Source organism: Girardinichthys multiradiatus, chromosome 21, assembly GCF_021462225.1.
Source record: "Girardinichthys multiradiatus isolate DD_20200921_A chromosome 21, DD_fGirMul_XY1, whole genome shotgun sequence".
Taxonomy (NCBI): Eukaryota; Metazoa; Chordata; class Actinopteri; order Cyprinodontiformes; family Goodeidae; genus Girardinichthys; species Girardinichthys multiradiatus.
This window is the reverse complement of record NC_061813.1, coordinates 13,059,221-13,083,466: the sequence shown is the minus strand read 5'-3', so window position 1 is coordinate 13,083,466 and position 24,246 is coordinate 13,059,221. Positions and strand designations below refer to the sequence as shown.

At 40.8% G+C, this 24,246-nt stretch overlaps 1 protein-coding gene across 1 annotated transcript; it reads right to left on the bottom strand.

The window, feature by feature from the left end:
• Nucleotides 1-622: 622 nt before the first annotated feature.
• Nucleotides 623-24,246, bottom strand: LOC124858491. Its single transcript, XM_047350565.1, has 18 exons — nucleotides 24,065-24,246; nucleotides 23,772-23,912; nucleotides 22,546-22,663; nucleotides 21,329-21,471; nucleotides 19,468-19,545; nucleotides 18,928-19,017; nucleotides 18,666-18,846; nucleotides 18,132-18,342; nucleotides 11,337-11,359; nucleotides 10,730-10,911; nucleotides 5,217-5,318; nucleotides 3,698-3,838; nucleotides 3,356-3,473; nucleotides 2,730-2,872; nucleotides 2,389-2,466; nucleotides 1,737-1,823; nucleotides 1,477-1,657; nucleotides 623-1,360 (listed from the first exon to the last, which is right to left on the bottom strand). The coding sequence occupies exons 1-18, from the start codon at nucleotides 24,239-24,241 to the stop codon at nucleotides 1,134-1,136; spliced, it is 2,421 nt and encodes an 806-aa protein (XP_047206521.1). The 5' UTR covers nucleotides 24,242-24,246; the 3' UTR covers nucleotides 623-1,133.

Here is a 24,246-nt window from a genome sequence, read left to right as displayed (position 1 = left end):
TTTATGGAAAAACATTTTTATACCTTCTCAATAACTAACAGAAATACCATTCCATAATTGCTGGTCATGCAAATAACAAACTTCCACTGGCCTTTTTGACAAATGTCCGGTGATGAATTTCAGATTTTTGAGGTTGGAAGGACTCACCCGAATGCCATCCCTGTAATCTTTAGCCCCATCAACAGATACAAGTCAGGACTCTGGCTGGGCCAGTCTGAAACATTAATATTACCTTCTGCCAAAGGAAATATGTTGTGAAAAATTAAAAGATTAATTCAAGGGTATGAATAATATGTGGCTTTACTGTACATAGAAAGACCACTTCTTTCAGTAACGAATTACCCATTTCTCTTTCATAAAAAAAATGTTCTTCAGCAGAGACTTAGAAGCTGGGAATTGTTAATGTCAATCTTCCATTTCTCTGCCTTAAATCAAATCCAAATTAACTTTTTTACATTGTTTAAATATTTTGTATGAATACTGCAGAATTTAAGCTTCTTATACAGTGAGAATCCCATGCTGCCCACCCCCAGTGGCAAGAAAACATCCTTGATGTCACATTTACCACATCTTACTCTATTCCACAAGGTCTGCATTCAAATAAACTATATGAGACAGCAGGTTTGCAAGTCAATCTTTTATTTGTCATTTAAAATCCAGCAAAGCTTCATGTATTAAGCCACTTCTCTTTGGTTCTGCATCAAGTGTAAACGATTATTTATTCTAATATTTTGTGAAGATGAAGTGCAAATGATGTTGCAACCATGGGGTTAAGTTGTGTTTATGCTGCCAGTTGATGAAAAGCCAAGTCCTTAAAAAAGGACACATGATATAAAGTAGCTGCAGCAAACAGAGCTATGCAGGCATTACAAACATGGACAAATACAACCTGCAAAGGATAATGTTGGGTTAAACAGTGTGAGAAACTGACATTTTAGCAAGGCACATAAAAGGAGGAAACCATCCAACTTGTATGCACTGGTGTTAAATTTACAGGATGGAAACCAGAGGAGGGATTAGCAAGAGGGAGCTCTGAACCAACTCTGCTCCCTCGGTCCAATTAATTTCACTGCTGTTTTAACTGTGTTGTAACCTCCCTCCTGATCAGGAACGTTGCTCTAAATGACCGGTGCTCATACGGGTGAGCAGTAGCGACCAGCGAAGAGAACGGTCGTGGAGGGGTTGTGTCTGATGAAGAAGAGGAAAGGATGGTCCGCGATGAATTTGGCAGGAATCATGGCGCAGCGCAGCATCATGACAGCGGCGGTGGCAGCAGCAGCCTCAGTTCCCTCCTCGTTTACTTCCACAAAGGCCTTGTGGTAAATCTCTGACACAAACAGGTCATTGGCAGGAGACATGCCTGTCAGAGCAGAGAGGGACAGAAACGTTTAGATGATACCAGACTAACACAGGGAGTTGGAAAAAACATCAGATGCTGGATCATGTGTGAGTGGAAGATCTAGAACCGTTTCCCACCGGAAAAGTCACTATTTCCTTGGTCGAAGGCGTCCACCATGCCCATGCTCATCAGGACGTTCTTCATGTCATATTTTTCGTCCATCTTGAACCGAGGCAGGCCCACTTGGACCTCGTTCTCATCCATCATGTCTGGACGGGTCCATTCCATGAACTTGTCATACGTCAACTCCTGCTCCATCTGAGTTTGGACACAAATCGGTTAATTCTTTGTGCTCTTTTTGTAGGTCTGGGTTTGGGTTCGCATGCCAAAGTCATACCTTCTCCAGACCAGTTGTACCCTCCATGTCAGAGGGTAAAAAGATAAGCATGCTCAGCTCCTTCCCTTTGTACGGCATCTCCAAGATCTGTAAAACAGGGGATTTAAAATATTATAGTAAAACACCAGAAGTAAAGGTCTCAACTACTATTTTAACTTGAGTATTAATGTATTATAACCCCTATTCAGTATTTAGTTATAGATAACTAACTTAATAGTTCTTAGTAAACTGTCTTTGATATCCTTGGATCTGTATACATTGCCTTTCAATGATATTTTTACCACTTGAGCCTTTTTTAATTTCTGACATTAGAACCTCAAACTGTAATTTTTTGGATTGGGATTTTAGACAACAGATCAACAACACCCTGTCCGGGCTGAAGAAAAGCATCACCACAGCATGATGCTGCCACCACCATATTTCCCAGTGAGGGTTTATGCTTAATAAAAGAGCATTGTTAGCTTTCTGCCACATGTAGTGTTTTTGTTTGGTCTCATCTGACCAGGACTTCTTCCACGTTTGCCGTTTCTCTTGCATAAATCGCTGCAAACAGGACTTCTGCTGGGTTGGCTCTCATTCAAAAGTGGCCATGTTATGACCACTTTGCACAAAGTTGCCTTGCCCCACCTGAGCTGTGACTTCCTGCAGTTACCTGGCAGTTGACTTCAGAGATGAAGGTCATGGGAAACTTTGACTTTAGGTACATCATCTTCACCGGCTTTGTGTCATTCTAAAAACAGGAGAGACAGAACAAGACATTGTATGCTTGCAGGTCAGTAAAAAAGCTGCTGATTATATTTACATGAGATATAGAGTATACAAAAAAAAAACCTAAGTGTTGAAAACATACAAAGAAAACATATGTCAACTTGAAATATTTTTCTGCATTGTAAAGAAAACAAATTTAGTCTACTGAGCTGATGGGTCCTTCTCCTCCACACAGACTGAGATCAGGTTACTGAACAGAAGAGGTTTGTCCAGCAGCAGCGTTACCTTGTTGATTCGGAACGGAGCCTCGCGGGTGGAGCTCTCCTGAAACTGCTTGTTCCAGTTGCCTTTGAAGTAGATTGCATTGACCAGCACCAACCTGGTCATCCCGCTCACTGCATCCATACCCAGGATATCCTTAATTTTACCTAGTGACAAACAAATGCAAAGAAAAGACATATGGAAACATATTAGCACATTAATTAAGCACATAGATAAACAAAATGAACAAATAAGTATACAAACAAACATCAATAAAATATAGAAAAAACAAGTAGATAATTAAGCCGATATGAGAAACAAACAAAAAGAAACAAATACAGAAAAAAACAAATAAATGATCACAAATAATAAAAAAACTATCTTCATTCCAACAGCATTTTTCCTAAAAGCAAAAGGAATAGATGCATAAATAATATTTGCTTAGAACTTTCAACAGTAATTAAATATGAAAATTAATGTAATGATGGAAAAACTGCAAAGGTGGGACTAAATAACAGGAAACAAAGAAATTTAATTTGTTCAAACAAAATCATTAATTCATTGTTTTATGCTTTGTTCAGGCTGAACTTTAATTTCTTTTTCTAGTGCATTTAGGATTAGGGACACAATGAGGAGTGTGTCTGATCCACCTTGTGTCTGCTTCTCCACCCAGTTGTTGATGTTGACCCTGGCTGCTTCGGAGTTTTTGGAAAAGTCCACCGTCTCCAGTTCTGCTTTATAGTGCTTCCTACTTTTCTCAAGGAAATCCTGAAACAAAGCAGCTGGAATTATAAATTATTCCCACAATCACTGCTTGACTCATATCCTGATCTGGTGCCTACTCCACTGTTCCAAGGGCTTAAGCTCTCCTCTTTTCTCCTTTCATTCAATCTGTCTTAATGTGTAGACAAAGCCACACACGCTCAGGAACATTTACACACACACACACACACACACACACACTAGTGCTGAAAGGAAACTGCCACACATACCTGAAGAAACTGGTAGGACTGCTCTCCGTAGAGTCTGTTGGCGACACTCAGGGCATATGGAGCACCTGGCTTGTTGAGCTCCCTCAGCAGCAGGGCAAAGCTGGAGTGGACGTCGTCCTGAATATTCAGGGTTTTCAAGGTCTGCGGATGAAATAATGCAGTTGGATTTGTTGAACCATGCACAGACCACTCTACAACATAAGAAAACAGACTGGTTTTCATGGTCATCTTGTTTATTAAGTGATGAGAGGATTTATTGGAACTATAAAGAATAACTACAGTGGTAAAGACAATAAAGTTGAGATAAAACATCTTGAGTTTTCGCCTCATCACTTAATAGATGAAGTTATACATTTATGTAGCATACCATGCCTTGCAAAAGTCTTCATATGCCTTGAATGTATTTACATCAACCCACAAACTTTAACGTGTTTTATTCTGATTTTATGTCATAGCCCAGAACAAAGTACTACCTAATTTGTAAAGTGGAGGCTAAAGATATGTAGGTCATTGTATATTTATTTTTATTTTACAAATAGAAATCTAAAACGTGGCATTCATTCATGTGTACTCAGCCTACTCAGTCATTTCTTTGTAACAGAATTACAGCTGTGGATCTGGACTTTGACTGGGCCACTGGAATGCATACATATGCTTTGATCTAAACCATTCCCATGAAGCTCTGGCTGGATCTTTTTGTTGATTGTCCTGCTGAAAGGTTACTGTCCTCGACAGTCTTATGCTTATTGCTGCCTCCCATATGTTCCATCCATCTTCCATTAACTCAGACCAGCTTCCCAGTCTCTGCTGAAGAAAAGCATTCCCACGGCATGATGCTACCGCCGCCATGTTTCAGGATGAAGATGGTAATGTCCAAACCTTGGGATATTGTTTTATAACCTAACCCAGCTCTGCTTTAAAATGACTCCACTGCTTGTTATGTAATGTGACAAAATGTAAAAGTTCAAAGGGTGTAAAGACTTTTATAAGGCACCTTATACTCATAGGAATCTGTCATGAAGTCCCAAATATTGCACAAGTGAATGCATGTCATTAAAGCGAGCAAAATAGAAAACATTATAACACCTTTGTCCCTTAAAAACAAAAAGGAGAAATCCAGACATTAGAAGACATTAGAGAACATGAGGCCATCCCTCCACCATGTTGTTACACATTAAAGTCCAAATCCTTAGTCAAAATCTTATTGGCTCTTTAGGTGTGCATCCAATGTTGCAATGCCACAGCAGTTATTTTCCACTGTCAGAGCTGTACCAGCATGAGGAAACAAGTTTTGGCAGTTCAGCGTAATGTGAAGCAAAGGTTGGTTCCTTCACTCACTGTTTTCTTCCTGAAATATTTAATGGTGACAGAGGAGAGCAGCAAAACAGAACATGGCAACGAAATGTAAAGTAAGTTCTGAAACCCCAGTTTTTTCACCTCCAAGGACCACATGTTATCACCCAGACCATCAATTAGTCGTACCAGCAAACACTCCCTGTTATATTGCATTTGTTACCACCTTTAGCAGATGTGGTGGCAGTTTGGATTGGACCTGCTGTTGCATCTGCACCGTCTGCGGTCCTGCCTTCTTCACCTTAAGCGCCTTAATGAAGTGAAGAGTCTGGAGGTGACATTTGAGATACTTACTGCCAAGTGGGCCACTAATGATCTCCAGGTGGAGCCGTTTTGTCTGCCAAGCCAGTGATGTAGTGAGGCTCACCTTAAAACATCATTCACTTTTCCTTAATGCAGTTCAATAGTTTTAATTAAGTACCGGTGCAACCGGAACTGCAGCTCTCATTGTAATAGGTCTGTGTTTGTAATAGGAGCTGGTGAAAAGCAGCGTTACACCTGCTCAGGAAAGCACAGAGTAGATCATCATAAAAAGCTTGACTGATTAGCTCTGCTGACAATAGGAGATAAACTGGTGATTTAATCATAGAAATGGTTTTTCACAACCCAGAGACTCCACTTTGGTTTCCACTCCTATCAAAGTCAACGCTGTACAGGTCCTTCTCAAAATATTAGCATATTGTGATAAAGTTCATTATTTTCCATAATGTCATGATGAAAATTTAACATTCATATATTTTAGATTCATTGCACACTAACTGAAATATTTCAGGTCTTTTATTGTCTTAATACAGATGATTTTGGCATACAGCTCATGAAAACCCAAAATTCCTATCTCACAAAATTAGCATATTTCATCCGACCAATAAAAGAAAAGTGTTTTTAATACAAAAAACGTCAACCTTCAAATAATCATGTACGGTTATGCACTCAATACTTGGTCGGGAATCCTTTTGCAGAAATGACTGCTTCAATGCGGCGTGGCATGGAGGCAATCAGCCTGTGGCACTGCTGAGGTCTTATGGAGGCCCAGGATGCTTCAATAGCGGCCTTTAGCTCATCCAGAGTGTTGGGTCTTGAGTCTCTCAACGTTCTCTTCACAATATCCCACAGATTCTCTATGGGGTTCAGGTCAGGAGAGTTGGCAGGCCAATTGAGCACAGTGATACCATGGTCGGTAAACCATTTACCAGTGGTTTTGGCACTGTGAGCAGGTGCCAGGTTGTGCTGAAAAATGAAATCTTCATCTCCATAAAGCTTTTCAGCAGATGGAAGCATGAAGTGCTCCAAAATCTCCTGATAGCTAGCTGCATTGACCCTGCCCTTGATAAAGCACAGTGGACCAACACCAGCAGCTGACACGGCACCCCAGACCATCACTGACTGTGGGTACTTGACAATGGACTTCTGGCATTTTGGCATTTCCTTCTCCCCAGTCTTCCTCCAGACTCTGGCATCTTGATTTCCGAATGACATGCAGAATTTGCTTTCATCTGAAAAAAGTACTTTGGACCACTGAGAAACAGTCCAGTGCTGCTTCTCTGTAGCCCAGGTCAGGCGCTTCTGCCGCTGTTTCTGGTTCAAAAGTGGCTTGACCTGGGGAATGCGGCACCTGTAGCCCATTTCCTGCACACACCTGTGCACGGTGGCTTTGGATGTTTCTACTCCAGACTCAGTCCACTGCTTCCGCAGGTCCCCCAAGGTCTGGAATCGGCCCTTCTCCACAATCTTCCTCAGGGTCCGGTCACCTCTTCTCGTTGTGCAGCGTTTTCTGCCACACTTTTTCCTTCCCACAGACTTTCCACTGAGGTGCCTTGATACAGCACTCTGGGAACAGCCTATTCGTTCAGAAATTTCTTTCTGTGTCTTACCCTCTTGCTTGAGTGTGTCAATAATGGCCTTCTGGACAGCAGTCAGGTTGGCAGTCTTACCCATGATTGGGGTTTTGAGTGATGAACCAGGCTTGGAGTTTTAAAGGCCTCAGGAATCTTTTGCAGGTGTTTAGAGTTAACTCGTTGATTCAGATGATTAGGTTCATAGCTCGTTTAGAGACCCTTTTAATGATATGCTAATTTTGTGAGATAGGAATTTTGGGTTTTCATGAGCTGTATGCCAAAATCATCCGTATTAAGACAATAAAAGACCTGAAATATTTCAGTTAGTGTGCAATGAATCTAAAATATATGAATGTTAAATTTTCATCATGACATTATGGAGAATAATGAACTTTATCACAATATGCTAATATTTTGAGAAGGACCTGTATAATCAGAGTTTAAAGTTCAACTGGGGTTGAGCAGTATGTCAAGGTCAAGTCGAGTAAATGCTGTGGTCTTATTGCATTAAGGCATGAATGCTTTAAGACAAATAGGTCTAATATTGTAAATCAGCCACAGATTGAGTTCTCCAGGAACGTAGCAGCTGATGTTGATTAAAAGGTGAACATAACACCTGAATAATTGGGTTACTAAAATACTGATGGAAAGAGACTGGTATCAAGATACATGAAGGTCTTCAAAACTGCAGTTTCAAACACCCCAAAGATTTTCCCTAAACAGCTTAAAGTCCTTTTAGTGACATGCTGGGGTGAATCGGGTTTTATGTGGCTCAGTGGAGCAAAGAGTAATACAGTACCTTCCCCTCCTCCACATGTTGCTGCACACTGCTAGTCAGATGGCTGGAAATCGCTACTAAAACAAGGGATTGTACTATAAAAGGAGATCATGGTTTAAGACTACAGATAGCAAACTATGACTGGCATGTGTGTTCAGCAGCTGACTGCAGGCTAGTTGCCTGAATACATAGACTAATTAACCAGCTTCTTATACTTGTGTTGCTACGCAAACAGTATAAAGGCAAATAGGCTTTAATACTTTGAAATCATAGTAATTTTAGTCAAGGTTATTATATAGTGAGAACCTCCTACCAGCCTATGCCTGTTAGGAAACTAGACGTCAACAGTTTGAGCAGAGACCCTCATATGGATGGTGGAAATCGTTCTTTGTGCTAAAGAGTTTAACTGCAACCCTTTAGTCCTTCCAACATGCAACCCCGCTCTTTACTGAGGAAGGGCTCATTCAACCAATATTTATGAGTTTTACAACTCAACAAGACATTTGGACAGGGTTGCTAAAATATGAACAAACATTTACAGAGCTCGCAGTAACACCTGTGCAGCACTAAGATTTGATCTGAAACCACAACATTTAAACCTTAAAAACCATCAGTAAAAGTTTAACAAAAGAAAAAAATGGGAGACGACAAAATCAGCAACACTTCCTTTCCACTATCCTTTACTTTGGGCTCATGTTTGCATTAATACCACAGACAATAGTTTCTATATATTGAAGGAATGCCAGATTAATAGGTAACATGCAGTATGTTTACCCACACACTGAGAAACGCTGTCTTTTGCTAGTGCTAGCTTGTTTTTCCAAGCTGGACTGAGTCATCAACATGATGTTTAATGAGAGGATTTCAGAGATCTTTCAGCTAATCCACACATTTCTTACTTACATTGGTTTGTGTGGAATAGATGTCGGCCTGCAAGCAGATAAGCAATGCACACTGTGGTTTTCCTGCTGAAAGACAAATTCTCCCCAGATGACTCATCTTACTGCCCTTTCCACTCCGATCTCACTAGCACTCCCTCTTACTCTGATTCATGCATGGCAACAGAGTTCCTCCCCAACTTTTGACACAGTCTGTACCGTCCATACATGTACAATAGGAAATGTATTTCCAATCCCAAAATGTAGTACCCTGCTTTACTTTACACTGTGGGAGTGCCAAGAAACACGGACTACAACGTGAGGATACAAACTGGTTTATTACTTTCCCTATTAATTCGGTTCCTTAAAGTTTTAACCCTCTGTCCCTTCTCCAGGTTTCAGACCCTATTCATTGGGAAGGGCAGAACAAATGGATACGTAGATTCTTTGATCAATTAACTTATTGATATTCTGTCCCCCAACCCTTAATAGTCAGGTAAGAAACCTGTTAATATGTAGAACACATACAGACATAAAGAGGACAGAATGCAGGTTAAAATCCACAAGTATAATGCACCACTTATTAACAAACCAGTATGAGAAATAAAATACCTTAAAGTTTAATAAATGCATTGCAATGATAAAAACACTGACTGAGTCGTTTCTTTAACCTGAGCTAAGGGAAATTACGGGTGAGGCCCTGCTCCTCCCGTCTAGCTTGACTTAACTGGGTGTGGTCTGGCTTCAGCAATCCATTTGTCACAAATTCGGTCAATCCTTATGAATCAACTTTCACCTAAAGTACAGCTACATCTCCTGAAAAATGTTCCTTTATCTTTTTCTGTTAAGTTGGAAAGCCACTTATTAAATTACTAAATATAAATATGCAATTTGAATAAAAGAGGAGGGTCAGCATTCATGCCTACTGAACTTTGAGAAGAGGCCAATCATAAAACAGCAAAACAGCAAATCTGCTGCTCATTATGGGAACTGATAACATACACGTCTTTATTGCCCCTGTACAGCTACAGTAATTATCCTGTTACCATAGTAACACAACCACAGACCTGCCCCACATAAAACAAAAAAATTATAAAACCATGTCAGATTGTTTCTGCTAACTGGCAACTAGGAGATTCCCAAATTCAACACTGCATCTTAAAAAGATAGTTCACAGTTTTTAAAGTGAGGTTCTGTTTAAAGATCAAAAGCTGTTAATGTCTTGCATGCAGTAGATAATTTTGATGTCTTCATTTAGTATAAATCTAAGTTAGAACTGGAGGGTGAAGCTAACAGCTAGTCTGAAAAGAGCCAAAGCGGACTTCTATCTTTGTCAAAAACGTATCAGCAGGTCAGACAACTGCCATTACAGGAACCTTGTAACAGTTTTGTATGCACACAGCTGCTACCAAGTAAAGGTAGGAGGCAGTACTTCACTAATGATCGTCTTATGTGAAACACACTGAGAACAGAAGATGCAAAGTGTTTTTATCTTAAGTAACTTTCTGATAGAAAAGTACAGCGCTGTAACAGACTATTTTTGTTGTTAACAATTGGTTATTTTGACATCGGATGTTCCTCTAACCACAACTAATGTAGGTCCAACTAATCTGGATTTAGACCCTGTCCAGATTAAGATGAATATTTAGAGAGATGGGCATTTGCTGTTGGGTTGGCACCTTCCATCCATGTGAAACTGAGTTTTTGTTGAATAAACTAACACCGTTTGTGGTGTATACATGCTGACTATATATTCAGGCATAACTAAAAACAATTATATATAGGCCTGCTCTGCACACACCCATGATAATTTAATGGATTATTCAAGTTTCTTTCCCCAAACATCTGTGTCAATTATTTTGGGAGAATCTTGTGGCAAGCACTGCAGGACCTTCTTCAACATGCGGGAGTGGCATGTATATTGAATCTTAAATTAAAAAAAACAGGTATATCGTTAGAAGTAACTGAAGCCTTATACTATCTACCATCTATTGCAGCAAGGTAGTAACGCCTGATAATGTTTTAACAGAACCTCACTTCATAGATTCTGGACTATCTGCTCTGCCTCAGTGGTGCTGAGTAAATGTGGGGAATTCAGTCACTACTATGCTGATTAAAAATGTTAAATTAATGTTAATGCGCTGGTTTAAACAGGTTGAGCAGGTGTGCACGTTAAGGTGCGCTGTACCTCTGACATCTGGGCAGATGTGTTGCCTCTGGCTCCCAGCATCACCATGGCCAGGGCTGAGGAGATGCTGAAAGGAGAGAAGAAGACGTTTGCAGTGTTGTCGTTGTCCCCCAGCTTCCTGAGCAGAGCCAGAGAGAAGCTGGTGTTGGCTGTAGCCAGAGGGGTTGCTGCTGCCATCTTTCCTGCAGGACAATAAAAGGACGGGACGGAAGTTTTTTTATACTAGCATTAAGAGTTTCATTCTGCTTTCAAACCAAAGTCCACTAAAAAATGATCAAATGACAAATCCATCAATTAACTAGTTCTATTTCTACCGCGCAACGCAGATCATCCTCAGACATTTGTTTTAAATGGACAACAATAGATGGATTAAGCCCAGAAGACTCGTTTGTGAATCAACCACTCGAGCAATATGAAGATAGTTGTTAAACTGCAAAAATCAACTACTAATGAACTAAAAACTGTCACAGAGCATTTTAAACTGCAACATTAAATGAGTAAAAGCGCAGTAAAATCGTTGAGAAGTTTTACTCCAGCAATAGTGGATGTTTCGCAAACAACGAAAAACAAAGCTTCTCATAGATTAAATGACATATATTATACTGACCGTCAGATGCTCGTCCTATGTTCCTCAGAAAGATGGAGTCACATGAAGAATGTAGATTGAAACACCGAGGGTTTTATCTCGGACAAGCCGACACGCCCACGATAAACACAAAAAATAAACTTCCGCAAATGGCCTGGGTACGGAAGCCGAAAGGGTAGGCGAAAGAAGGCTTCGATCTGAACTGAGATAAAGGTTCTCGACTACTACTACATCTATTATTAATAATAACAAGAAGCACAGCAAAAAAAAAACAAAAAAAACGAAGAAATATTTTGTATATTCAATGATGGGCAAAGCTGTAATATTCTTGCATTAAATGAGTTATGATTGTTTACTATCACTGTTATGAGTTCAACAGGAAGCATAACAAAATGTAGCCAAAAAGCAAAATAACAAAAAAATGAAAATATTCACTGTTACAAACTCAATATGTTTTATGTTCTAGTGGATTTTATTTCAGTATACCTCAGTGCCTGCATCTACAATGCTTTTGCTTTTTTGTCACACCTAAATCATTATAAAAGTTGTAATATCAGACAAAGACAACATGAGTAAATACAAAAAGCAGTTTTGCCAATTTAACTTATTTAGGGAAAACAAAGCTGTGGAAAAGTAAACTGTCTCCTAAGCCACATAATTAATAATGCCACACATGATGGTAACTGCCATCAAGAGTTGAAAATAACTGGCAGTAAATGAAGAACTCAAAGGCAGAACGTAAATAACGTGGGTAGAGACTTTACTGGGCCCCAGTGATTTCAGATCCTGTTAAAACAGTTTGATTTCTGCTTCCCATCTGTAACCAAGTCTTCTGCTTCTGTGACCCTTTTTTTTTTTTTGTCTGATGTGCTCAAGGTTTAAGTCACCGCAATGATTTATTCCTTCTCTAGATCTGATCATTTCTTCCCTGAGTATTCTGTCTATTTTGGTCCACATTTGCAAATGATGAGAATTAATGTGAAACACTAAGATCTAAGCTCCAAACTCTTTAACATTCCCACAATGATGTTAAAGTGATCCAAAGCCCAAATCAATTGGGAAGTAACAGAGACAACAGTTACATTCTCATAAAACATTGTCCCATCTGTGCTGATGGGCGCACGCGGCTACGTTGCGCAGCAGCTTCGCTGTTCAATCAATCCCTTCTTTGTTTCTCGGAGCTGATTTGTGGGTGTGGTGGAGGGTTAGGTCACACCTTTGACATGTTTCAATATGATAAATTAGACATATGACAAATTATCCATGAAGCTTAGAGAGGTAACTATGAAGACAAAACAAAACAAACCAGTGAATGAATGGATTGATAGAGGGAATAAACTGAAATAGTTCACCTTTTTTATAAAAAGCTCAGTAATTGTTTATTTTCAACAATTGGCCATTTAATTAGTTATTTATTGTGAATGTGATGTATAAATCTAAACTTACAGATCCTATTAGATTAATTAATTGGTTATTAAATATTTATGGTTGTTTTATTTATCAAGCAAAAATCTAATTTAAAAGAATTAATTTTCTTCATAAAAAATATATATACATTACAGACCAAAAGTTTGGACACACCTTCTCATTCAAAGAATTGTCTTTATTTTCATGACTATGAATCTTGTAGCTTCACACTGAAGGCGTCAAAACTATGAATTAACACATGTGGAATTATATACTGAACAAAAAAGTGTGAAACAACTGAAAATATGTCTTATATTCTAGGTTCTTCAAAATAGCCACCTTTTGCTTTGATTACGGCTCCGCACACTCTTGGTATTCTGTTGATGAGCTTCAAGAGGTAGTCACCTGAAATGGTTTTCACTTCACAGGTGTGTCCTGTCAGGTTTAATAAGTGGGATTTCAAGCCTTATAAATGGGGTTGGGACCATCAGTTGTGTTGTGCAGGAGGTGGATACAGTACACAGCTGATAGTCCTACTGAATAGACTGTTAGAATTTGTATTATGGCAAGAAAAAAGCAGCTAAGTAAAGAAAAACGAGTGGCCATCATTACTTTGAGAAATGAAGGTCAGTCAGTCTGAACAATTGGGAAAACTTTGAAAGTGTCCCCAAGTGCAGTCGCAAAAACCATCAAGCGCTACAAAGAAACTGGCTCACATGAGGACCGCCCCAGGAAAGGAAGACCAATAGTCACCTCTGCTGCGGACAATAAGTTCATCCGAGTCACCAGCCTCAGAAATCGCAGGTTAACAGCAGCTCAGATTAGAGAACAGGTCAATGCCACACAGAGTTCTAGCAGCAGACACATCTCTAGAACAACTGTTAAGAGGAGACTGTGTGAATCAGGCCTTCATGGTAAAATAGCTGCTAGGAAACCACTGCTGAGGACAGGCAACAAGCAGAAGAGACTTGTTTGGGCTAAAGAACACAAGGAATGGACATAAGATCAGTGGAAATCTGTGCTTTGGTCTGATGAGTCCAAGTTTGAGATCTTCGGTTCCAACCACTGTGTCTTTGTGCGGCGCAGAAGAGGTGAACGGATGGACTCTACATGCCTGGTTCCCACCGTGAAGCATGGAGGAGGAGGTGTGATGGTGTGGGGGTGTTTTGCTGGTGACGCTGTTGGGGATTTATTCAAAATTGAAGGCATACTGAACCAGCATGGGTACCACAGCATCTTGCAGCAGCATGCTATTCCATCCGGTTTGTGTTTAGTTGGATCATCATTTATTTTTCAACAGGACAATGACCCCAAACACACCTCCAGGCTGTGTAAGGGCTATTTGACCAAGAAGGAGAGTGATGGGGTGCTGCTCCAGATGACCTGGCCTCCACAGTCACCGGACCTGAACCCAATCGAGATGGTTTGGGGTGAGCTGGACCGCAGAGTGAAGGCAAAAGGGCCAACAAGTGCTAAGCATTTCTGGGAACTCCTTCAAGACTGTTGGAAAACCATTTCAGGTGACTACCTCTTGAAGCTCATCAACAGAATGCCAAGAGTGTGCAGAGCAGTAATCAAAGCAAAAGGTGGCTACTTTGAAGAACCTAGAATATAAGACATATTTTCAGTTGTTTCACATTTTTTGTTCAGTATATAATTCCACATGTGTTTAATTCATAGTTTTGATGCCTTCAGTGTGAAGTTACAATATTCATAGTCATGAAAATAAAGAAAACTCTTTGAATGAGAAGGTGTGTCCAAACCTTTGGTCTGTACCGTATATACCTATATATATTTATACTATATATCAGGGTTAGTAGCACCGTTGCCTTGCAGCAAGAAGGTCCTGGGTTCGATTCCTGGCTGGGGGTCTTTCTGCATGGAGTTTGCATGTTCTCCCCGTCCATGCGTGGGTTCACCAGGTACTCCGGCTTCCTCCCACAGTCCAAAGACATGCTTGTTAGATTAATTGGTAACTCTAAATTGCCCTTAGGTGTGTGAATGAGTGTGTGCATGGTTGTTTGTGTGCTGCCATGCGATGGACTGGTGACCAGTCCAGGGTGTACCCGGCCTCTCGCCCATAGACTGCTGGAGATAGGCACCAGCTCCCCTGTGACCCGCTATGGAATAAGTGGTAGAAAATCACTGATGTCTGACTATATATGTATATTGTCAGGATCTGTCTGTTAGGTTTGTGTTTGTTTACTTTTCTCAGTCAGGTGTTTTCTGTTCATTCAGGTTTATATTAGATCTCTTCTGTTTAGTTTTTGTTACGTTCTGGATTCTGGTGTTTCATGTGTTACGTTTCCCTTTAGATCTGCTTTGCCTTGGTTTTGTTATCTAATCTAGTCTTTTTGTTTATCTTCTGTTTAGTTCCCCATGTCCTGGTTATTCCCCTTGCTAATCAGGTTCAATTAGTCACTCCCTCTGTCTCCCTGCAGCCCTGGTTCACACCTGTGTAGTATTGCTCCTGATTAGCCTGCCTCCCAGTTCATTGGTTTTCACTTCACTTCCCCCAGTTTATAATTTTCATTGTTCCTCACTGGTTCCTTCCGTTAATACTCTATTAACACCTTGTTATCTACCCCGTGTTTTTGCCCTGGTCTGGTCCTGAGTTCTTCCATGTCTACTGCCTGGATTTTCATGTGGCTTATGTTTTTCACCTGCCTGAGTTATGCTCCACTGAGCCAGAGAAAAGCCTGCATTTGGGTCCTACCCCACAACTCATCTATATATAGACCAGCTCTACACCCTCTGCAGGGTGCCTGATGGTTCGCCCAACAGGTTCATTTGTGTTTTGTGGACCTGGAGAAAGCATTCGACCGTGTCCCTCATGGTGCCCTGTGGGGGACGCTTCTGGGGTATTGAGTCGGAGGCTGTTTATTAGGGGCCATCTGGTCTCTGTAAAAGCAGAGCAGTAGTTTGGTATGCATTGCCGGCATGAAGTCTGACCTGTTTCCAGTGCATGTTGGACTCTGGCGGGGCTGCCCTTTTTCACCAGTCCTGTTTATACCTTTCATGGACAGAATTTCTAGGTGCAGCCAAAGGCTGGAGGGGGTTTGGTTTGGTTTTCATCTCTCCTTTTTGCAGATGACATGGTCTTGCTGACCCCTTCTGGCCCCCACTAGCCAAGACCTACAGCATGCTCTGGGGCAATTTGCAGCTGAGTGTGAAGCGGCGGGGATGAGGATTAGCTCCTCCAAGTCCGAGGCTATGGTTCTCGACTGGAAAAGGGTGGCCTGCCCTCTTCAAGTTGGAGGGGAGCTCCTGCCTCAAGTTGGAAGTTCAAGTATCTTGGGGTCTTGTTCACGAGTGAGGGGAGAATGCAGTGGGAGATTAACTGACAAATCGTGTGACTGCCTCAGTAATGAGGACATTGCGTCAGTGTGTTGGGCATGAACTATGGCATGAAATTTGGGTCATGACTGAAAGAATGAGACTCCAGATAGAACCAGCTGAACTGAGCTTCCTCCGCAGGGTGACCAGGCACTCCCTTAGAGATAGGGTGAACAGATTGGCTATCCGGGACGGGCTCAGAGTAGAGCCACTGCTCCTCCACATCGAGAGGAGTCATGTGAGGTGGCACAGGCATCTGCTTCGGATGCCTGCTAGACACCTCCACCACGAGTTGTTCCAGGCACATCCCTCCGGGAAGAGGCCCAGGGGACACGAGAGGAACTATGTCTCCGGCTGGCCTCTGGCTTTCCCCAGAGGAGCTAGAGAAGGTGTCTGGCGAGAGGGAAATCTACGTGTCTCTGCTCAGTCTGCTGCCACCGCGACTCAGTCCCAGATAAGCGGAAGACAATGATGAAAATATGCTAAATCTAGAAGTCAAACAACACAACCAAAAATAAGCAACATACCACCCCCAGTGATCCGGCAGCAAAGAGGAGAAGAAGTACAGGTAGATAAAAAGAAAAAATGTCAATGTAAGTTTTATTTTTATAGTAAATAATAATATAAAGTTGCACCAAAGCAGAAAAGAAACCCTAAATATTAAAATGTTTCAGACAGTAGCTGTGAAAACACAAGAGTAGAGTCAAATAAAATGAACAGATCCAACTTGCAGAGAAAAAAACAAAACAAAACTGATGCAAACCTATGCTAGCTGAACATTTCAAGATAATAAAAAAAAAGAAAAGGTCAAAAACCTCCCTCAACAAATTAAACCAAATTAATTTATAAAAAAGCTATTTAAATGTTTTTTGTTTTTTTTTAAATCAAGGTGTAGGTCCTCCACCATCGAAAATGCCGTCATACTGCCACAGATGTATGGCTCAAATTCGCTTCAGGAAAAGCCCTCAGGCTTCATTAAATAAAACACAAGCCCGCCACCTACTGGTAGTTTCTTGAAACCATTCATTTACATCAAGAATACGCCGTCAAAAACAGCATGTTTCATTATTTTTTTTAAGCAATAAAATGGGTAAAGTACACAACCCGGCTAAACCAAAAACAGAAAACACAACAAGAATTTGATGACAACTCAAATCATCCAGCTTTCCTGCAGCATTTAAAGGCAGCATGCATTTTTGGATAGAGAGGAGGCGAGGTGATCCGTGCTTTCTAAGCAATTGAATACTACAAATATTTAGGTGCTGTGCTACCAAAATACCTTCTAAAACTATTTGAATATAACTACATCCCATAAGAAGAAAGAATAAAAGATGACAGGCCAAGATTGAATGTCGTTACCTTTTATAAGTCTTAGTGCTGTAATTAACTCCATTATAGTGAACATATTGCCCAGATTACTATACTTATTTCTGACTTTATCAATTGAGGTTATCCAAATTTAAATTAATATCAAGATACATCCGGTAATTTAAAATTTTACTATTATCCTTTAGCAGCACAAATGAGGGCGGCGATTTCTCTGGTATGACTTATTAATACTGATAACTCTTGGATAAAAATAACTCTCAAAGTAAGGAAATCCATCATAAAAGTAAATAAACTGGAAGGAGATACTGCAATTTCAAAACGGTGCACATATGACTCAGATTTCACACCAAATACAAAGTTTACACATGGGAAATCAAGGGCATTAGGCCTACTGCCTTTTGCACAAAAATAAAAAGGAAGGGCTTTACCCTTTACACACAAAATCTATCTATCTATCTATCTATCTATCTATCTATCTATCGCTCTGAAGGACACAGACCTTTACTTGCACTGCCATACTTGCACAATGATCACCTGCACTGTTGTATTGCTCTTGCATCTTATACTGCTCTATATTTACTCTCACTCACTTAAAACTGTGCACATATATTTATATTATATTGTAGATATGTCTATACTGTTTAATTTGTACTGTATTGCACTGACTACGCCAAAACAAATTCCTTGTATGTCCAAAAACGTACTTGGCAATAAAGCTTTTCTGATTCTGATTCTGATTCTCACTTAGGGGAGCTGAAGCGCCCAGCAAAGAGAACGCTCATGGTGAGGTTATGGCGGATGAAGAAGAGGAAGGGGTGGTCTGCAGTGAAGAAGGTAACACTATCTGCCACAATCACAGCTGTGGCAGCAGCAGCTTCAGTTCCCTCCTCATTCACCTCTACAAAAGCCTTGTGGGAGACTTTTGACAAAAAGAGCCCTTTGTTACTTGACATTCCTGTCACAGATAAAAATAGAAACATTACAGGATTACACAACATAGCTCGGGAAAAATACACCTCACCAAAATAACTCCCAGCATTCAAAACAGAAGATCTTGTTTTATTACAGTGACTGTGCTTTCATAGAAAAAAAATCAGTCATGTTTATGTAGACTCCAGTTTCCCTCAGAGACCACATACAGGGTCATATTTCAGAAATGTACAAATGTGACACAGAGCTTACAGCAGCAGCTATGCACCAGTGGTCATTATTTTTTCTTATTTATAGTCAAATTAAGTACATTAGAAACATCTGTTAGTTTCCTTTCATATAACTCACCAGAAAAGTCACACTTGGATTCATTAAAAGCCTCCACCATGCCCATACAACTCAGGACTTGGTTCAGGTCATACGTTTCCTCCAGCTTGAATCGAGGCAGCATCACATCAACCTCACAGCTTTCCATTTCATCTGGTTGAGTCCACTCCATGAATTTCTCATAGGTCAGGAGGTTCTCCAGCTGAATAAATAATATATCAAACATTATTGTGCCAATGCCCAGGTAACGTTTCATCAGCCTGTGAGACTAAGAGAGTCCTACCTTCTGCAGACCTGTTGTGTCATCTTCTATCTCTTTGGGTAAAAAGATGAGCATGCTCAGCTCCTTCCCTTTGTAAGGCATCTCCAATATCTGTCCAGCAGAAGGTTCATTATAGAGAAGTACAGGCTGTCATACATTAAGGATTCATAGTAAGTCACCAGACGAAGTTTGGTTATTCTCCAAATGAAGCAGCACCTACAAGCTAGTTTCTGCAGACAACTAGAATTGTGTTTCAGCTTTACATGTAATCTGTTTCAAACCCTACATCTAAACTGGGCTGGTGAGTAAAGATGCTAAATTCTCTGCCTCGTTCCACATGTTTCTGCTTACATTTTGTCAGCCTCTCTGTGACCCTAGCATCCACATCTGAGGTCAGAGATGCTCTGATGGTACATTGCGAAACATGTTAATGTAGTAATCAGATCCAATGCCTCAAACTCATACCATATTCAACGTATATTCCTTAATTAGGAGGTATAAATAAACATGTTTACGTGATCCAATGATCTAATTGGACTGACAAATCTTGTACTTGAATACCTGACAATTGACTTCAGGAATGAAGGCAAGGTTGAAGTTGGTTTTCTGTTCCATCATCGGCACAGGTTTCACGTCACTCTGTAGACAAACCTAATAATGACTCATTTACCAAAATAAAGAACAATACCTTTTAGGATAATTAAAGTCTGAGCAATGAATTAGCAAAAATAAAGTCTTTTTTTAATGTGGTGAAGACGTTTGAGCGCTTTGGGATTCTGGTAGCTCAGTTGTTTGGGGGATCAGCTCCTGGTAAGGGGCCTCATGACAAACTGATCGTAGAGGAGGGGTCAGAATGATAAATCGGTGGTATGCAGACCACAACTACAAGTGACCCTCATCTTGACAACAGAGACCAGGGCACTTCCCTGAAGGTGAGCTTCCTGTTGAATACCTAGTGGTAAAGCTTCCCTGACTGGCTTAGCCTGAAACATATCAGGAAGCTCTACATGGGTCAACTACCTACAGGTAGGACCATCAAGGTTGGATGCCTTCATGTGGTAGGGTCTCCAATGTGAAACTGGGTTCAGGGATCATATAGCAGAGGAAGCTAGACACCTGGATGAGTGATATCTTTGTTATATCTGGCTTTTTTGGACATGGAACATCATCTCACTTTTAAGAAATGCTTTCGAGTTGAAGTGTGAGGTTGAGCTATATCAGATTGACATAGTAGGTATACCTCCAGATCCACTTTGTCTCTGAAACTCAACTCCTGGAGAAGGGTTGGACTTTCTCTCAAGTAAAAGTTTCCCATGGAGACAGATGTTGAAAGGCTGAAGGGATGTTTATTGGTCTTTAGCCCAGATTCTCAGTGGAAGGTGAATCAATGGGGATGGGATCTCCATAACCATCTCCATGTATGAGCACAATGAGTTTCGTAAGTGTATTTGGCACAATGACGATGTTTGGTCTTTTACCAATATTTCTAATAATATCATCAGACCTTTGGTGTTTTGTCTTGAGTATTTTGCGAGGGTGCTGCAGGAGAATTGTGTTGTTAAGTTGCTCTTGAGGGTTATTTGGTCCTTGCAGATCCAGAGCTGTGTCCCCATTCTATGCACACAGTTGAGTTTGTTTCTATTGCAGGTTGGACCTTGTCAGGGCTGCCCAGTCACCGAATATTTATAAACAGGACTGTCAAGGCGTAGTCCTTGAAAAGGAGCCTGTCTGGTTTCAGAATCTCTAGGTCCTATCTTTGATTTGATTTTGTTGTCATAAAGCCATGCCCTCTGCTGTACACTGGATAGCTTTCCAGCTAAGAGTGAGACAACTGGGATGAGAAAAAAACACTGCACTCTCCAAGCTGGTGGTAAGGTTTCTGTCTCAAGTGGATAAGCTGAGGTATCTTGGTGTCTTGCTATTAAATTATAGTAGGACGTGGAGGAAGATGGATAGATGACTTAGGGCTTCATCTGCAGTAATGTGGGTGCTGCTCTAGTCTGTTGTGTATGTTCCTACAATCACCTGCCCTCATGAGGTATGGGTCATACTCCAAAGTTCAAGATCCTAGATACAAAAGGCTGAAGGGAGTTTTTTCCATAAGATGGCTGGAACTCTTAGAGATTGGGTGAGAAGCTTCATTGTCCGGGGGAACTAAAATTGAAGTTGTTGGTTCTCCTCACCCAAAGTAGTCAGTAGAGGATATTTAGACATATCATCATCATCAAGATCCCTCCTTACCACCTCAAATTCACAAATTCCAGTGGGTGGAGGCTACAGTGCACACACAGAATCCCCTGGAAGAACTGTACGCCTCCACTCTAATACCATTGCTTCTCGTCACAACTACAATAAAAGTAAGATATTTAATTTTAACACATTAATTATCAAAGACCTGCTGACTGAGGATGATCACTGTTACCTTGTTGAGTCTAAACTCAGCATCAAAGGTGTTAAATCTTGGAAAAGCTTTATTCCAGTTGCCTTTAAAGTAGATGGCATTAACCAGGATCATTCTGGTCATCTCGTTCATCATGCCCTCAGCCATCATATATTTGATTTTACCTGGGGACAATGTGAAAAGAAAGAGGAACAGATGAGAATAACATCACAGAGATTGGAGCTTTTAACATCACATTAAAACACTGTTGGGATGGAGCTCATGATCTTTAGATTTCTTCATAATCATTGTTTGGCATGGACAGGGTCATGTGATTGTGCGTATGCATGTGTGTATGTGTGTGTGTGTGTCTGTGAGTGAGAACTATTTTTTAGGACTAGGGTATGAATTGAGTTATGGTTAGGGTTTGGTATGAACTGGTTAGGGTGAGGGTTAGTTTCAGGGTCAGAGTTAGGCACTAAAAATCAAGTAAAATGAATGGAAGTCAATGGAAGTAAGTGAAAGGTCCTCATAAATTAAAACATGAATGTGTGTGTGTGTGTGTGTTCTTGTACTTGTCAGTCAGTCAGTCATTTTCTACCGCTTATTCCATAGTGGGTTGTGGCAGAGCTGGTGCCTATCTCCAGCAGTCTATGGGCGAGAGGCAGGGTACACCCTGGACAGGTCGCCAGTCCATCGCAGGGCAACACACAAACAACCATACACACACTCATTCATACACCTAAGGTCAATTTAGAGTTAACAATTAACCTAACAGGCATGTCTTTGGACTGTGGGAGGAAGCCGGAGTACCCGGTGAGAACCCATGCATGCACGGGGAGAACATGCAAACTCCATGCAGAAAGACCCCTGGCCGGAAATTGAACCCAGGACCTTCTTGCTGCAAGGCAACAGTGCTACCAACTGCGCCACCGTGCAGCCCCGTGCTGAGTGAAAACCATTTTTCGTATTTTTATCGCAAAGTGAGGACATTTTGACAAAGTGAGGACATTTTCCTGGTCCTCGCTTTTTCAAATTCCGTTCTTGGGACAGGGGTTAGGTTTAGGACTAGGGTATGATTTGAGTTATTGTTAGGGTTAGGGTTAGGTATTAACTGGTTAGGGTTAGTGTTAGGGTCAGGGTTAGGCACTAAAAATCAACGAAAATGAATGGAAGTCAATGGAAGTAACCGAAAAGTCCTCATAAAGATAGTAAAACACGGATGTGTGTGTGTGTGTGTGTGTGTGTGTGTGATCCACCTTGAGTCTGCTCCTCCACCCAGCTGTTGATCTTGACCCTGGCTTCCTCACAGCTGGTTCTGAAGTCCACAGACTCCAGCTCTGAGTTGTAATGAGTCCTGGTTTGAGTTAGATAGTCCTGAAACAACAAGCAACAAAGTCATGTCTTAAAAATATTTTACTGATTTTCAACAGTTACAAAATTTGTCCAAAACCTTTTTTTGGTATTTTTCATACACAAAACAATGAACAACATACACACTCACAGGCTACTTGATTAGGACAACCGTGCTACTATGGGTTTGGAACCTCTTTTGCTTTGAGAAGTGTTTCAGTTGTTTGTTCCAAACATTCAGCAAATTACCCTCCTGTCTCCTGTTCCACCACATTCAAAAGATGCTCTAATGAAAGTACAGTGAACTCATTGTTATGTTCAGGAATCCAATTGAGATCATTTCAACTTTTTGGTTGATAGGTATGGTTAGGAGTATGTTGGGACCCCAACTATGGGTTGAAAACATGGATAGAACATAGACTGAACTGTACACAGATGCCGGTATGAACCTCTCTGCACCTTTAAAAGTCACATTAGCCTACTTCTAGTAGCCCAGAAAGAGAAGGAGTCATGGCTTTGTGGCAGAGAGATATGGTCAGAAGAGAGACTCGGGTAGGCTGTGGCAATTACACAATACTCTGAAAGTACTAAGGAGATCATGTGCCCAGAAAGTATCTCCCACACCATCAAACCACCACCACCAGACTGAACTGCTGACACAATGCAGGAAGGATCAATGTTTTTATGTTGTTTATTAACAAATTCACACCCTACTATATGAAAGTTGCAGTTAAAATCAAAACTCATTGGACTAAGCAATGTTTCTTCTGTTCTTGTCTAATTTTGGTAACCCTGTATGAGTTGTAGAGACCCAATGGAGATTTTGTTTGTTTGTTTTGTTCCAGACATTGCTCTGTGATCCAGAGGGATGGTTGATTCTTGGATATTCCAGCAGATTAGTAGTTTCTGAAATACACAAACCAGCCTGGCCACTAGGAACAACCATGCCTTGTTCAAAGTCAATTAAATCACCTTTCTTTTCCATTCTGATGCTCATTTTGAAAATGCGTGAGAAAACATCAGAGTTGATTCCATGTGATTAGCTGATTTGTTCTCTGTGTTAACAAGAAATGGAAGAGCTGTACCTAATAAAGCAGCTGGTGAGTGAAAATGCATATCATTACTGTCTCACCTGAATAAAGTGGTAGGACTGCTCTCCGTACAGTCTGTTGGCAACATTGAGAACAAATGGAGCTCCTGGCTTGTTGATCTTACTCAGCAGTTTGGCAAACAGAGTGTGGACATCATCCTGACAATCTGGAATTTTCAAGCACTGTGGACAAAGATTGGGGCTGTAACAAAATGATATGCTGAAGAAAATAAAGCTTATTGGAAAATAATTCAAAGCTATCAGATAGAAGCTCACACGGGACTGAAAATACACTGAGATAAAAAAGAAAACCAGATTTCAAAGTAGAAAATTACCTCTGACATCTGTTTGGCTGTGCTGCCTCTGGCCCCCAGCATCACCATAGCCAGAGCTGTTGAGATGCTGAAAGGAGAGAAGAAGATATTTGCAGAGTTGTTGTCCTCATTCAGCTTACTGAGCAGAGCCAGAGAGAAGGTGGTCATGGCCTTGGATAGAGGGCTGGAGGATGCCATTGTGC